The following is a 16,617-nucleotide window of genomic DNA, read 5'->3' as shown; positions in this document are numbered from 1 at the left end:
GCCCGACCCCGCCACTACTCGATCCAACCCGGCCATCACTTTACTTACCTTCCTGACGCCGAACCTGCCGGAAGCTGCAGCGCGTGCGCAATGACATCGTAGTGACGTCAGTCGCTCACTGCGCAGACTGTTTTGTCCCGGACTCCCAGGTCAAGTAAGTTTTTTTTATTTTTTTATTTTTTATTTTTATTTTTTATTTTAATACTTACCAGCAGAGCACTTACCATGTGTGTCTGGCCCGACCCGACCCGAATCCGACACATGACGTCGGGTTCGGGTCAGGTAGCAGGCTTCTAGCGCAGAATGTACTCTGGGTGGGGGACTTCACTGTCCATCACCAAGAGTGGCTTGGTAGCACCACTACTGACTGAGCTGGCCAAGTTCTAAAGGACATAGCTGCTAGACTGGGTCTACAGCAGGTGGTGAGGGAACCAGCAAGAGGGAAAAACATACTTGACCTCGTCCTCACCAGTCTGCCTGCCGTGGATGCATCTGTCCATGACAGTATTGGTAGGAGTGACCTCTGCACAGTCCTTGTGGAGACTAAGTCCCACCTTCACATTGAGGATACCATCCATCGTGTTGTGTGGCACTATCACCGTGCTAAATGGGATAGATTTCAAACAGATCTAGCAATGCAAAACTGGGCACCCATGAGGCACTGTGGGCCATCATCAGCAGCAGAATTGTACTCGACCACAATCTGTAACCTTATGGCCTGGCATATCCCACACTCTACAATTACCATCAAGCCAGGAGACCAATCCTGGTTCAATGAAGAGTGCAGGAGGGCCTGCCAGGAGCAGCAGCAGGCATACCTCAAAATGAGGTGTCAACCTGGTGAAGCTACAACAGAGGACTATCTGCATGCCAAACTGCGTAAGCAGCATGCAATAGACAGAGCTAAGCGATCCCATAACCAACAGATCAGATCTAAGCTCTGCAGTCCTGCCACATCCAGCCGTGAATGGTGGTGGACAATTAAACAACTAACTGGAGGAAGTGGCTCCACGAATATTCCCATCTTCGGTGATGGGGGAGCACAGCACATAAGTGTGAAAGATGAGGCTAAAGCATTTGCAACAGTCTTCAGCCAGAAGTGCCGAGTTGATGATCCATCTCGGCCTCCTCCTGAAGTCCCCAGCATCACAGATGCCAGACTTCAGCCGATTCGATTCACTCCGCGTGATATCAAAAAACGACTGAAGGCACTGGATACTGCAAAGGCTACGGGCCCTGACAATATTCCAGCAATAGCACTGAAGACCTGTGCTCCAGAAATTGCCACGCCCCTAGCCAAGCTGTTCAAGTACAGCTACAACACTGGCATCTACTCTGCAATGTGGAAAATTGCCCAGGTATGTCCTGTACACAAAAAGCAGGACACATCCAACCTGGCCAATTACCACCCCATCAGTCTACTCTCAATCATCGGAAAAGTGATGGAAGGTGTCATCAGCAGTGCCATCAAACAACACTTGCTTAGCAATAACCTGCTCAGTGACGCTCCGTTTGGTTTCTGCCAGGGCCTCTGTGACCTCCTCACAGTCTTGGTTCAAACATGGACAAAAGAGCTGAACTGAAGAGGTGAGGTGAGAGTGACTACCCTTGACATCAAGGCAGCATTTGACCGAGTATGGCATCAAGGAGCCCTGGCAAAACTGGAGTTAATGGGAATCGGGGAAAACTCTCCGCTGGTTGGGGTCATACCTTGCACAAAGGAGGATGGTTGTGATTGTTGGAGGTCAATCATCTGAGCACCAGGACATTTCTGCAGGAGTTCCTCAGGGTAGTGTCCTAGGCCCAACCATCTTCAGTTGCTTCATCAATGACTTTCCTTCACCCATAAGGTCAGAAGTGGGAATGTTCGCAGATGATTGCACAATGCTCAGCACCATTCGCGACCCCTCAGATACTGAAGCAGTCTTTGCCGAAATGTAACGAGACCTGGACCATATCCAGGCTTGGGCTGATAAGTGGCAAGTAACATTCGCGCCACGAAGTGCCAGGCAATGACCATCTCCAACAAGAGAGAATCTAACCATCTCCTCTTGACCTTCATTGGCATTACCATCGCTGAATCCCCCACTATCCACATCCTAGGGGCTACCATTGACCAGAAACTGAACTGGAGTAGCCATATAAATACCGTGGCTACAAAAGCAGGCCAGAGGCTAGTAATCCTGCGGTGAGTAACTCATCTCCTGACTCCCCAAAGCCTTCCACCATCTACAAAGCACAAGTCAGGAGTGTGATGGAATACTCTCCACTTGCCTGGATGGGTGAAGCTCCAACAACACTCAAGATACTTGACAGCATCCAGGACAAAGCAGCCCGCTTGATTGGCACCCCATGCACAAACATTCACTCCCTTCACCACCGACGCACAGTGGCAGCAGTGTGTACCATCTCCAAGATGCACTGCAGCAATGCACCAAGGCTCCTTAGAGAGCACCTTCCAAACCTGCGACATCTACCAACTAGAAGGACAAGAGCAGCAAATGCATGGGAACACCACCACCTGCAAGTTCCCCCCCAAGTCACACACCATCCTGACTTGGAACTATATCGCCGTTCTTTCACTGTTGCTGGGTCAAAATCCTGGAACTCCCTTCCTAACAGCACTGTGGGTGTGCCTACCTGACATGGACTGCAGCGGTTCAGGAAGGCAGCTCACCACCACCTTCTCGAGGGCAATTAGGGATGGGCAATAAATACTGGTCCAGCCAGCGACGCCCACATCCCATGAATGAATAAAAAATTGATTTTTTTTAAAAAAACGTTATCGTGTTCAGAAGCCGCGACATTGCATGGTGAGTTTCCTCCCTCTTCGAGTGTTCTCCAAACCTCTGTTGAAGACTTTGACTACGCAAAGGTACTGTTCTGGTGTATACTACCAAAGCTCCTCAGTGACCGTGAGGTTATTCTTCATACTTGTGGCCAGAAGGCAAGTATTAGCAGAATATTTGATTGAGGGAACACAGCACAGCCGAACTCTGTCTTCAAACTGATGGGACATCCATTTCCTGATGGGTTCAAAATGACACAGTAGACAGGAGCTGGAAATGCAAAGCTGAGGCAGAAGAGTGAAGAAGGCAGAATTGTAGAGTTACACGTTTACATATTTCATTATAATGGTAGACATAGGAATTTATAATGGGGCAAAGCTGACAGGAAGTGTGGAGCTACAAGATTTTCTTAATATAACTGTAGTTCCTTGTTGCCAACTTAGTACTGATGGAGTGACCTGCCAGAATTAGCAATTAAAATTTTCCAAGTAAACATAAAAGTTACTGCTGTTGCTAAACCCCTTTTTAAATATGCATGCCTTTTTTATTATTGCTCAAATAATTTCCATTTGAACTTACATGGGGTGGGTCTGGTGAGAAGCATGGGTGTACTTTGAAAGCTTGCACTTTTACAAGATTGTAGAACACATTTGTATAATTTGGATTTCATTGTCTTCATTCCTCCTGCAGACTAGAACAGCCATACTTGTCAGCAAGTGCGCAGTTCTTCCAAGCACTGGGCCACTGCTCATCACTGGAGCGATTCTGCATTGTTTCTCGGCACGGAACCTTCCAGCACGATGCGGTGATATCGTTCATGACAAAGTGTCCTGATGTCATCATGTGTCACATGTTCACAGGAGAAACTCTAGTGGCCTGCAAGAACCTTCAGCAAGCACTGATTCAGGGGTAAGTAGAAAAAATGCCTTGTGTACACAAGCAGTGACTCACAACTGCAATGTATAAAAGGAGCCAATGCACTCGGTACTTGATGCCTTATGTGGAAATACACCAGAGGGCTAATGGGTCTAAAGAATGCTAAATAAAGTGTGTCAGATAACCAACCTTTATATTCCATCAATATATATATATTTTTTATTATGGGCTTTTAAAATGTTATTTAAAGGAATGAGTCATTGTTTTAAAATTTCATAACTAACTTTCTTTAAGCACTTTCCACAAAGTGGTTAGTCTCTTGTTCACGCTCTCAACCTTGCAGTATTTCTGAGGCTCGGTGCTCGAACACAAGAATGTAGGTATCCCCATTTCCTAATGGGTCAGTGTGTAGGTGACTCCAATGCCTGGTGTGGCACTATCATACAGAACTGGAAGGTTTAACTGAGCTCATCTTGGATGGTGTTAAGAGTGGCCTACAATTGGCCTCAACTGTTACTGTGCCAAAGAAGGGAGTGATAATCAATCACAATTCCAGTTGTTGATCATCTAGTGACTCTTGCTGGAAGTATGTACATGGCTATGACACCACCCTTATTCCCAACCCAAGTGACCTTGGTCATGTAACCTATTAACACTGTCTAGATTCTCTCATATGAAGGTAGCAGATGGCCACCAGTGCTGGAGCACCATACCCCAGCACAAATCCTTGCTTTCAAGAAGAGGGAAGATAATGGAGGTTGGCATGGAGACGAAATATAATTTTGAGGTCTAAAGTGTTTAGCATTTTCTTTTAAGGGTTAATGGGGGTTGTTAATACTGCTATCCCCTGGTGCGTGGATCTTGCACAATCAGCAGCAACTCCACGCTTCACTACAGCAAATTACTTTAAAATGCAGTGATTTGTGCAGGTAACAGTAGGAAAGTGTTGTATATTTTATAAGCACTGGGCAGGTGCATTAAGATGTGTTTGAATTTTTGTCATAATATTCCTCACTGCACCCTATATGATAGGATAGGGCTGCAGATGCTGTCTCTTTCCACTCGCCTGCACATCTAATAGCAGCAAGAGTAATTCTGCTTGTTAGAATAGCAGGGCTTGAACACTAGTTTAAATCAATTTGAGCATTTTGAGATTTCTTTACTCTTTCAGTAGGGGGCGATGTTGTAAGAGGTATCTGACTACATTTATTTTCCATCTTTCACATATGGCCAACATGAAGCCTGCTCTATAACCTAAACACTATAATAGAATTGAATGGGACTAAAGTATTGTAAGTGTTTTACTGCAGTATTATGACATGTTAACCATCATCTCTAAATGGCGCTTCAGCTGAAAGGTTGCAAATAGTTCAGGATTTTTTTCCCTTATTTTTTCATTCTCTTACACTGCATCACTCGAGCACGTTTGGTGTGAATAAAAGAGCAGCAGTGCTGCAGAGTTATTAGTGGATTGTTTGATTTATACGGTCGATGTGGACTCATAAATGATTCATGTGTACATTATCCTTTTCATAATGGATAGAGGTACTTAATCCCTCTGGATTTCCTGAAAATGTTATCTGTAATCTACATTCTTGTGTGATGTATGTGTGTTTGAAGGTAGCTGCCCTTTGGAAGGAGAAAATGGGAAGAGGAAAAGAACGGCTTCAAATCAAGGAGTGGTAATGTGTAAAAAGAGGGAAAACTAATAGCAATGAAAAGAGACACTGGGAATATGCAGTGCATAGCAGCATAGTGAATGACACTCTTTCTTTCTTGTCCCCAATTTAAGATGTTGCCCAAAGGGCTTGAGTTGAGTAGATTTTTTTTTCCCTTATGAACCACTAGCTTCTATAATGCATGCTTTGAGTTCCTTGTAGATTGCTTACAATGCAGGTCTATTTGCAGGACGTACTTTGGCTTTTAAAGTATATGGCCACTGCTGAATCAATCGCTCATTCCGATGGTCGTCTCTCTGAAAATATGGCCTGAAGCAAAGACCTATTTATTTTCCCTATGTCACCATGCTGTTGGTTGCTGTGTGGGCGGTTTTACATTCTCCCACTTCCCCCACCCCATGCTTATTTATGCTATATTTTCACTGCAATGGTTAATCATAGGCACAATGAGATTAATAAGGGGCATAGAATAAAAAATGTGAGTCCTTGCTAGCTTCTTTGAAGCCCATAACATTCTTGGTTCACGTTGCTGCTTTGAAATAGATTACAGATGACATCAAGCAGCATGGACTCTCTTTTTGACAGCTAGTTATTAGATGTGCTGCTTTGCAGTTCTGCTGTTTGTAGATGCCCTCATGCCAGGGCAGAATGTACCCTCATCCAGCCTCTAAGGATGAAAAGATAGCACATTTTTAGGGTGAAGAGCATTAGGCTTTATTTTGAGTTCTTTCGATCATATTGGCTCATGGTGAATGTCTGGATGAATCTTTCCACTGTGATTGTACTCTGCCAGCTTCTGTGATTTTAATCTTCAGTAACTTCATGATGCACAATTTATTTCCAGTAATGCACAGATCCCGTGGTGGGAATATGCGAAGGAACTATTCGGGCAGGCTTGCCACGTTTACTGGTGCATCTATGAAATAGGTTATTGGTCATGGTGTGTAGATCTGGCAGATCATTTCAACATGGTTGCTGGCTTGGTGCTTTAAGCATAGCTTCTATTTACATGAGCGCTACTGATGATGATCCATTCTGGATGAAGATATGAAGTGTTAATGTAGAAATTTTAGTCAGCTTGGTAAGAATTGAAAATGAATAGTGGTAACTTCTCCAGTGGCAAAAGGATGTGACCCAGTCCAGAAATTATAAATCAGATGCGTTAACTCTCCCTTCACGCTTTGAGACAGGCATTAGTATTGTTCATTAATTACCATTTTTTAACCTGTTTCTTCCAAATCAGCAACATGATTTAATTCAGCAATGTGTACCCTGCTGTATTGTTCCCCTCCTCTCTGCTGGCTTCCCACCAACCCCACTCTTGCTTTTTCTCAATATTTATTAGATTGCTTTCTTCTGTGAGAATCCATGCCACGGACGACTCTGGCTAACTAACAGGAGCCACCTTTGTAGTAGATTGTGTCAACTGTGGCTCAGTGGGTCACACTCTTGCCTCTGAGTCACAAAGTTATAGGTTCAAGTCCCACTCCAGAGACTGCAGCACAAAAATCCAGGCTGACATTCTGAGTGTCGCTATCTGAGTTGCTTTCAGATGAGGTGTTATATTTGTTATGACTGAGGCAGGAGGAGTGCACTGTTTTTCTATTTCCACTTCTCCACAGGTCACAACATATATTTTAAATTTTTTCCCAGTTACCGATACGGTCAATCATGGACTCTTTTTATCCCAGAATAAAATGCACCAACCAGGTTTCTATAATAAACAACAAAATTATCAGTTTATTATAAAACCAGTCTTAACCAGCTTGAAATATGAAAGGTTCCTTTTTTATCTTAGCCCCTTGCGCACGCACACCCATACACGTCGACATACATATACCGGTTATCTGAAAAAATAGAGATTTACTGTTTAGAGCACTATTACAAAAAAACAGGCAACAAAGAATACTTGCTAATTCTTGAAGAAAAAAAATAGAAGATATGGAAAGATGTTTGGTGTCCCTAATACGTGTAGATGGCTGTCACTGGAATCTTCCTAAAACAGTTCTTGTATGTCGATGTTGAAGATCAGTTTGGGCAGGCTTTCCAGGAAAAATGCAGCAACAGTTTCAGTCTGTTTCTTACACTTGTTTCTCAAAGAGATTAAAAAACTGGCAGGCTTTTCAAAGAGCTGGGACAGACTGAGTTGGGGTTTGCTCCCTTGACCAGTTTTCTCCAACTGTCTACACACCCAACTCATTGTCCAAAGCAAAACCAAACAGTGTCTCAAGCGTCAAGCCTGCTGACCCCTATAAATCTTGACCTGTCACTTCTTTGTAAACATCTTTCCCCAAGTCAAAAAAAACCCTCGCTGCGTAATTATCTGAAGGCAGGTAACTTCCAGTAAGGGCTTGTTTTTAGCACTCCTTGATTCTTCCAGTAACTGTTTACAAGCTCAGTCCAAAAGACCTGCTGATGACCTTTTTTAAAAAAAAACAGTCCCAGCATCTATGGAATCCTTTTCAGTTTTAAAACCCAAGTCCTCAAAAAAATGTAACACAAAAATGGAAGCACTTGTAGCATACAAGTTTGTATGTTTGTCCCCTCAGGTAGACGTAAAAGATTCCATGGCACTGTTTAGAAGAAGAGCAAGGGAGCTCTTCCCAGTGTCCTGGACTATATTTATCCCTCAATCAAAACCCAGAAACAAATTACGTGGTCATCACCCTGATGTGCACAAGTTGCTTACTGTGTTTCCTACATTACAACAGTGACCACACTTCAAAAGTACTTCATTGGTTGTATAGCATTTGGGATGTCCTGAGCTTGTGAAAGACACTGTAGAAACACAAGCCTTGCTTTTTTTCTTTTAGATTTAGAGGAATGCTGTCTGTCCACAAATTGAACCGTGCATTGCTGAGCAGGCGCTCCAGCTTGTGGCTCACCAAAAAATGAGCAAAATTATGGTTGTTATGGCAGTTTGGAGGATTCCCTGACCTGTTGAGTTATTGACTTATTTGCTATTGACTGTTTCTATGTTTTAATTGAATAGAGCACAGACCATTGTTTCCCCCCCCCCCAACCCTTTCCCTTTTCTAACAATTTTTCTCTCTCTTTCCCAATGGCATCATCTTTTTTGGGGAATTATTCTAGTTGTCAGTTGCTTTGCCCAAGTGACCGTTCTTCATGTGTAAATGGAGACTGTGAGAGCACCAACAGATTATTTGGCCCAGGTATGAGCCAGCTTGATTGTGACATCCACGGGAACATCTAGATGTCACTCAGGCCTGTAACACTTAGTAAGGGCAAGGAAGGGAAACATAAGTGAAAGAACAACTAAAGATACCTCCAACCTATTTGTTACTAAATATAAATCTTCATTGTTAATATTTTCCTTGATGGCTCAGTGCATTGTATTCAACAGCTTTTTGTTTTCCATTAATTGTTTTAAAAATTTTTTTTACTTCAGCCTATTTTAGTTTTATATATTATATATGGATATATCTATATCCATATCTATATATGGATTGATGAGCTGCCTAATATGAAAGCTCACCTGATTGCTCATTAGGTAGATGTACTGTGCCAAAATAAAAAAACAGAGAATGCTGGAAATACTCAGCAGGTCAGGCAGCATCTGTGGAGAGAGAGAGTCATTTCAGGTCGATACCTTTATTCAGAACCAGCATCTGCATTTGCAGTGTTTTGATTTTGTAGTGATACTGTGTCATACTGTTCAAACAGGTCCCAGGTTTGGATCCATGCTCTATACTGAGTTACCCAATTAGTTGGGGAAGGGGAGGATAGCAGTGGTGACTACAGTTCAGATGGGGGTCTCTGCTGTCAAGGATAGAAGGCAGAACTGTACCTGATCACTATTCTGTGATGCTGTTGTAGTATGTGTTTGTGGTCAAGTGACAGAATCTATGCACTTCGTGGTAGCTCAGTGTCTTAGCTGAGTAATGGCCATTGAGATGAGTTACAGAAGTGCACATGGAGTCCTAATTCAGTTTAAGTTGCTGCCTGTAGAAGAGGAAGAAGAATGAAGGAAGAGGAAGAAATATTTGCAACTTGTATTGACCTATATTTAATGTTATAGATGCATTACTGACATCCTTGTTCATAGTTATACAGCACAGAAACAGGCCCTTCGGCCCATCATGTCCATGCTGGCCATCAAGCACCTATCCTAATCCTATTTTCCAGCACTTGGCCCGTAGCCTTGTATGCTATGGTGTTTCAAGTGCTTATCTAAATACTACTTAAATGTTGTGAGGGTTCCTGCCTCTACCATTTTGTTTTATTTTAGCAAAAGCTCACTGCACAGATTTAAAACACCTGATTCCTAACATGCAGTCATTATTTGGATGCCTAGAATTTTTCTTTCATCATGAAACACTTCAATCTTGAAGTATGCGTTAAGGGCTAAAAACTTTATTTTTTTTGTAATTGAAGCAAATAAAAAAATGGGCATTGGAGATATCTCCTAGTTTTACTTTTATTAATTTTAGTATTATGCCAACATTAGTGGAAATTGAAGTCTTGTTTTCGAAAATGTGCATATATTAAAGCAGGAGCGTGTGCGTGTATAACCTGAAAGAACTAAAATGCAATATAGTGGACCCTGACACGAGAAAATATAGATATGTTCCTTTAATGTTTAGCCATGTATTATGCCTCATTTGAGGGCAAGATTTCTAGGCCCACCTAGCACTATTCGTCAACTGCAGTACGCCAGTGAAGTGCGAAAAGGCAAAGAAATAAACCAGCCTTTGTTCTGTAGCTCGAACGTCGCAGGCAACTAACTTGTGAACATTTGAATTTACCTGTGTGGAACAGGTACCCAAGTCTCAGCAAGTGGGGAGTCTTCTTCATCAGCTTATGTACAACAGATTGTGGCACTTAATCCTTCTAGTTTAGAGCACTTTTTGACCCAGCCAAGTTTGAGTTGACCATGTAATACATCTTCCATGGGATTTAATATTGTTTTTCCATCATATATGGTAAAGAGCTGGTTATGTTTTCTAATGTCCCATAAATCTTTAGGAGGGTACTTTAAGTACCTTTAAAAAAAAAAGGCTCTTAATGCCACCTGATCAGCTCAATGACACTCATTATTGCTCTCATCACTGTCAAGCATTGTGTGGGAATTTGGGCTCACATGCTGGTGAGTGGGGACATACAGTTGTGATCTTTTTCTGTGCTCCACATCTGCTGTGTTATAATAAGGTGGGGGTATTCTGCTACTTCAGCATGATTGTGAATTCACTGGTATAAAGTACTGGCTTCCATGGGAAGAGTCAAAATCCAAAATGGGATTCTACTGCTATCTGAAATCTTTCATTTAAAAAGTTAGGACCTTTTCCCCCCCCCCCCCCCCCCCCCCCCCCCCCCAGGCCATGACATGGAGCTCTTCGTGGTTGACGTATATTCCATTTTGGTTTTGAGAATGGATTTTACCTGTCATCAAGTCACTGCCTTTCTGTGGCTCAGCAGTTTGTGCCTTTTGAGTTTTGTGAAAACAAGCACAACATTAAAACCCGTAACTAATTGGGAGGTTCTGTCTTCCCTTAAAGGTGGAAGATGTATCACTTTTTACAGGAGAAGCTAGCTTTGTAGTACATAATAAGTTAAAAATAACAAGTACACAAGGCAGTATTTTGGGGATATACATTTTTTTGTGAAGGGGTTTGTTTAACTATATCTGTCTGCTCCATTTTGCTTTCATTTTCCACCCACAGTCCTCTGAATCCCAATGCAATAAGTGACAGGTTTGGTTCTGCAAGTGGCAGCAGCCACTAACTATCTAGATTTCATATCCAAGACTGGGCGTGATTATTGGGCAGGCCATTGAACATTGGAGACCACTGCAACTGAGTCCAACCCTGTCCATTATGCATGTACTTCCAGCAGGACTCGCCGGGCAGCAGTACAGAAACGGATGGAATTTGAATTCAGTTAATAAATCTGGAATTAAAAGCTAGTCTAATGATGGCCATGAAACCATTGTCGATTGTTGTAAAAACCCATCTGGTTCACTACTGTCCTTTAGGGAAGGAAATCTGCTGTCATTGCCTGGTCTGGCCTACATGTGATTCCAGACCCAGAACAATGTGATTGACTCTTAAAAATGAAAATGGACGGACCACTCTGCATCGACCTAGGCACCGGAAACGACAATGGCAAACCCAGCCCTGTGGACCCTGCAAAGTCCTCCTTACTAACATCTGGGGGCTTCTGCCAAAGTTGGGAGAGCTGTCCCACAGACTAGTCAAGCAACATCCTGACATAGCCATACTCGCAGAATCATACCTGACATAAAATGTCCCAGACACTGTCATCACCATCCCCGGGTATGTCCTGTCCCACCGGCAGGACAGACCCAGCAGAGGTGGCGGTACAGTGGTATAAAGTTGGGAGGGAGTTGCCCTGGGAGTTCTCAACATTGACTCCAGACCCCATGAAGTCTCATGGCATCAGGTCGAGCATGGACAAGGAAACCTCCTGCTGATTACCACCTACTGCCTTCTCTCAGCTGATGAGTCAGTACTCCTCCATGTTGAACACCGCTTGGAGGAAGCACTGCGGGCGGCAAGGGCACAGAATGTATTCTGACTTCAATGTCCATCACCAAGAGTGGCTTGGTAGCACCACTGCTGACCGAGTTGGCCGAGTCCTAAAGGACATAGCTGCTAGAGTGGGTCTGCGGCAGGTGGTGAGAGAAAAACATACTTGACCTCGTCCTCACCAGTCTGTCTGCCGCAGCTGCATCTGTCCATGACCGTGTTGGTAGGAGTGACCACTGCACAGTCCTTGTGGAGACGAAGTCCCGCCTTCACATTGAGGATACCATCCATCCTGTTGTGTGGCACTACCACTGTGCTAAATGGGCTAGGTTTCGAACTGATTCAGCAGTGCAAAACTGGGCATTCCATGAGGCACTGTGGGACATCAGCAGCAGAACTGTACTCAACCACAATCTGTAACCTCATGGCCCAGCATATTCCCCCACTCTACCATTGCCTTCAAGCCAGGAGACCAACCATGGTTCAATGAAGAGTGCAGGAGGGCATGGCAGGAGCAATAGTACTGAAGACCTGTGCTCCAGAACTTGCCGTGCTCCTAGCCAAGCTGTTTCAGTACAGCTGCACCATTGGCATCTACCCTGCAATATGGAAAATTGTCTAGGTATGTCCTGTACACACAAAGCAGGACAAGTCCAACCTGGCCAATTACCGCCCCATCAGCCTACTCTCAATCATCAGTAAAGTGATGGAAGGTGTCATCAACAGTGCCATCAAGCAGTACTTGCTTAGCAATAACCTGCTCAGTGACGCTCCGTTCGGGTTCCACCAGGGCCACTCCGCTCCTGACCTCATTACAGCCTTGGTTCAAACATGGACAAAAGAGGTAAGGTGAGAGTGACTACCCTTGACATCAAGGCAGCGTTTGACAGAGTACGGCATCAAGGAGCCCTAACAAAACTGAAGTCGATGGGAATCGGGGAAAACGCTCCGCTGGCTGGAGTCAAACCTCGCACAAATGAAGATGGTTGTGGTTGTTGGAGGTCAATCATCTGCGCTCCAGGACATCACTGCAGGAGTTCCTCAGGGTAGTGTCCTAGGCCCAACCATCTTCAGCTGCTTCATCAATAACCTTCCTTCAATCATAAGGTCAGAAGTGGGGATGTTCGCTGATGATTGCACAATGTTCAGCACTATTCGCCACTCCTCAGATACTGAAGCAGTCCGTGTAGAAATGCGGCAAGACCTGGACAATATCCAGGCTTGGGCTGATAAGTGGCAAGTAACATTCGCGCCACACAAGTGCCAGGCAATGACCATCTCCAACAAGAGAGAATCTAAGCATCTCACCTTGACATTCAATGGCATTACCATTGTTGAATCCCACACTATCATTTTCCTAGGGGCTACCACTGACCAGAAACTGAACTGGAGTAGCCATATAAATACCGTGGCTACAAGAGCAAGTCAGAGGCTAGGAATCCTGGGGAGAGTCACTCATCTCGTGACTCCCCAAAGCCTGACCACCATCTACAAGGTACAGGTCAGAAGTGTGATGGAATACTCTCCACTTGCCTGGATGGGTGCAGCTCCAACAACACTCTAGAAGCTCAACACTATCCAGGACAAAGCAGCCTGCTTGATTGGCACCCCATGCACAAACATTCACTCCCTCCACCACCGCACTGTGCCAGCAGTGTGCACCATCTAAACGATGCACTGCAGCAACACATCAAGGCTCCTTAGACAGCACCTTCCAAACCCGCGATATCTACCAACTAGAAGGACAAGAGCAGCAAATGCATGGGAACACCACCACCTGCAAGTTCCCCTCCAAGTCACACAACATCCTGACTTGGCACTATATTGCTGTTCCTTCACCGTCGCTGGGTCAAAATCCTGGAACTCCCTAACATCACCTACCTCCCATGGACTGCAGCGGTTCAAGAAGGCAGCTCACCACCACCTTCTCGAGGGCAATTAGGGATGGGCAATAAATGCTGGCCTAGCCAGTGACGCCCACATCCCATGAATGAATTTTTTTTAAAAAAGGTGCCTTGGCCAATGTTTTGTTTTCCCCTCGCTAGTACAGGGGTGCATGCTCGTAGCACCTGCAACAAATCCCTTGGTGATATCCACTCAGTAAACACAAACCAGCAATGGAAGATGAGCTTATTCTGGTCTGTACGATTCACTGTTCATTTGCCCACTGAGCTTTTGGGGGAGCTATCTTTAAAAACAAAAAACTTGCATTTTATATATCACCTTTCACGACCTCCCAGATGTCCCAAAACACTTTACAACCAATGAAGTACTTTTGAAGTGTTGCGACTGTTTTATTGTATGAGGTCTGGCAGCCAATTTGCACACAGCAAGGTTCCATGAACAATGTGATGACCTTTATGTTTTTATGTTCTGGTTGAGGGATAAATATTGGCCAGAACACAAGGGAAAACTCCCCTTCTCTTCAAAATAGTGCCATGGGATCTTTTACATCCACCTGAGAGTATAGACAGGGCCTCAGTTTAAGATCTTATCCAAAAGACAACACCTATGACTAGATTTGGTGCTCAAGACTCTTGAGTGAGACTAAACCTACACCCCTCTGAGTCAGAGATGAGAGTCCTACCACTGAGCCACAGCCAGCACCAATCCTAAAGGCACTTTGTTAATGGAAGAGCAAGCTAATGATGGGAGTGAGTTATTTTTCTTTTTCTTCCCCATGGTGCTTGGAAATAACTTACTGACCATGGTCAGAATTTGATGAATTAAAGAGCTGCTATTAGAAACCATGATGTTAGTGTGTGTTATTTTTAAAATATACTTCGTATAAAAATGTTCAGGCGAAATTGGTCTGTTTGCTTCAGCCGAACATTGTAAAATGTATCTTTAGCTAAACCATGTTATCTAGTCTATCAACATTGGCAAGTAGATGCTTGAGAATGTTTTGGAAAATAAATCAGACCAATTTTTTCCAGGTAATGCAGAATAAATGAATTGACTGACTTGTACGTAATCTATTAATTTAAGCGTTTGAATGCCAGTTTAATATTAGATTACATTGCGTAACCCAGGAAAACAAGGCATCAATATTTAGTTCACAGTAATTCTCATTTGGGTAAAAGCGGAAGCAGCTGCTCAACGGACTCTGGTTTGCTAGACCATTATCGTGTGTAGGTACAAATACCAGGAACTGAGGCACAATAAGATTTCCATTTATTTATACAATGATCCCATTGTGGAACTGGCTTGGCAGAGTTACTAAGCTGATGGTGAGATAGCACTGAATTAATGTCTGATATGGTTGTTGGCTCAGGATGTTTTGATGTCTAATGCTAAATTCACCTCTCTTGTGTGTATTCTAGCTGCCAACTGCTTGGTTGTCAACAATCATGGTTTGGCTAAATATTCAAGTAACAAGATGTCTGTCTTCTACATTTTTTGTTGTTGTTGAATAAACACACCATTGATACACACTTCTGGTTGTTGATATTGGTGCAAGTTGGACTTGCATAACCCAGCAATTATAACTGGAGATTGTGGTGAGTGAGAATGAGGCACATTAAAAGCAATTCATTGAGTGGATCTTATGGTTCAGGACAAATCAGAGTTGCTTATAACTGTATAAAATGACATTTGCAAAAGTATTTAAAACTAACATCACTAAAGCAAATTGTCTGGTCATTATTACATTGCTCTTTGTAAGACCTTGTGTGTAAATTGACTGCCATATTTCTTACATTACAACAATGATTACACTTCAAAATATACTTCATTGGCTCTAAAGCTCTTTGGGACGTCCCAAAGACTCTGAAGATGCTATATAAATGCAAGCCTTTCTTTATATAACGGGAGCCTTAAAGAAACAAGCTATTGGGCTAATCCTCCATTATTTACCTAGCATGACATCAGGACTATGGGTCGTGCAGTGTAGCTATCAGCTCACTGGACGTTGAATAAGTTAATAGAATTTCTTTTAAAAATGATTTTTAATCCAGAATTCATGAATTCCAGATTGAAGTGCATTTTTAGTGCTCAGTTATGATTGTTAGCTAAAAGGTATTATGTAATTTAAGTGTTTTAAAGATTTCTGTTGGCCCTGCAGTGAATGTTGCCATGGCAATGCCTTCTTCCAGGTCGTCAATGCATGTTTATCTGATATGCAGGCAGATGGTTCAAGGAACTGACAGCAACAGCAGAAGGGAGAGTGTGTGAATGAGAACACTAGTCAAGACCAGTAGTGGGTAACTCCATGAATTATTGGGATCATTTGTGTCTATTTTGAAAAGCAAAGACATTAAGACAGATCAACAATTCCAGTCTGACATGTTGCTCATCATGCAATATCTTTATTGCAGTAATTAGATAAGATGACTCCTCTCACTGAAGTTTAGTGCTAGTGTCTTATAGCATTTTAATTTATTTATTTAAATGCATCTTCAAAGAACACTGACACTATTGTTTAATATGTAAACATTGATACCTTATTCACCAGTAACAGCAATTGTTTCATACTTCACATATAGCTCAGTGGAACAACTTCTCAGTACGTAACTGTATAACTCCTCAACAAATCAGTTTTACGTACATGTTTTAAATGCTTGACAGCCTAGTTCTATCTAATACATAAATTAACATCCATCAGCTCTGCTTCAGCGGTGGAAGAAATGAGAGTTGTCTATTTGGGCATTAGAAGAAAATGTAAGTAAAAGCAAAATACTGCAGATGCTGGAAATCTGGAACAAAAACAAAAAGTGCTGGAAATACTCAGCAGGTCTGGCAGCATCTGTGGCGAGAGAAGCAAAGTTA

At 43.0% G+C, this 16,617-nt stretch overlaps 1 protein-coding gene across 1 annotated transcript in view; it reads left to right on the top strand.

Moving 5' to 3' along the window:
• Positions 1–16,617, top strand: part of fbxl18 (F-box and leucine-rich repeat protein 18) — a 41,421-nt gene that overhangs the window by 12,963 nt on the left and 11,841 nt on the right. Inside the window, exon 3 of the mRNA XM_068055778.1 lies at positions 3,480–3,698. Coding sequence (XP_067911879.1) covers positions 3,480–3,698 — 219 coding nt within the window. The remainder of the gene's footprint in view (positions 1–3,479; positions 3,699–16,617) is intronic.

This window comes from Heterodontus francisci, chromosome 24 (assembly GCF_036365525.1).
Source record: "Heterodontus francisci isolate sHetFra1 chromosome 24, sHetFra1.hap1, whole genome shotgun sequence".
Classification (NCBI taxonomy): domain Eukaryota; kingdom Metazoa; phylum Chordata; class Chondrichthyes; order Heterodontiformes; family Heterodontidae; genus Heterodontus; species Heterodontus francisci.
The sequence above is the reverse complement of the archived record's forward strand: the minus strand, read 5'-3'. Positions and strand labels throughout refer to the sequence as shown.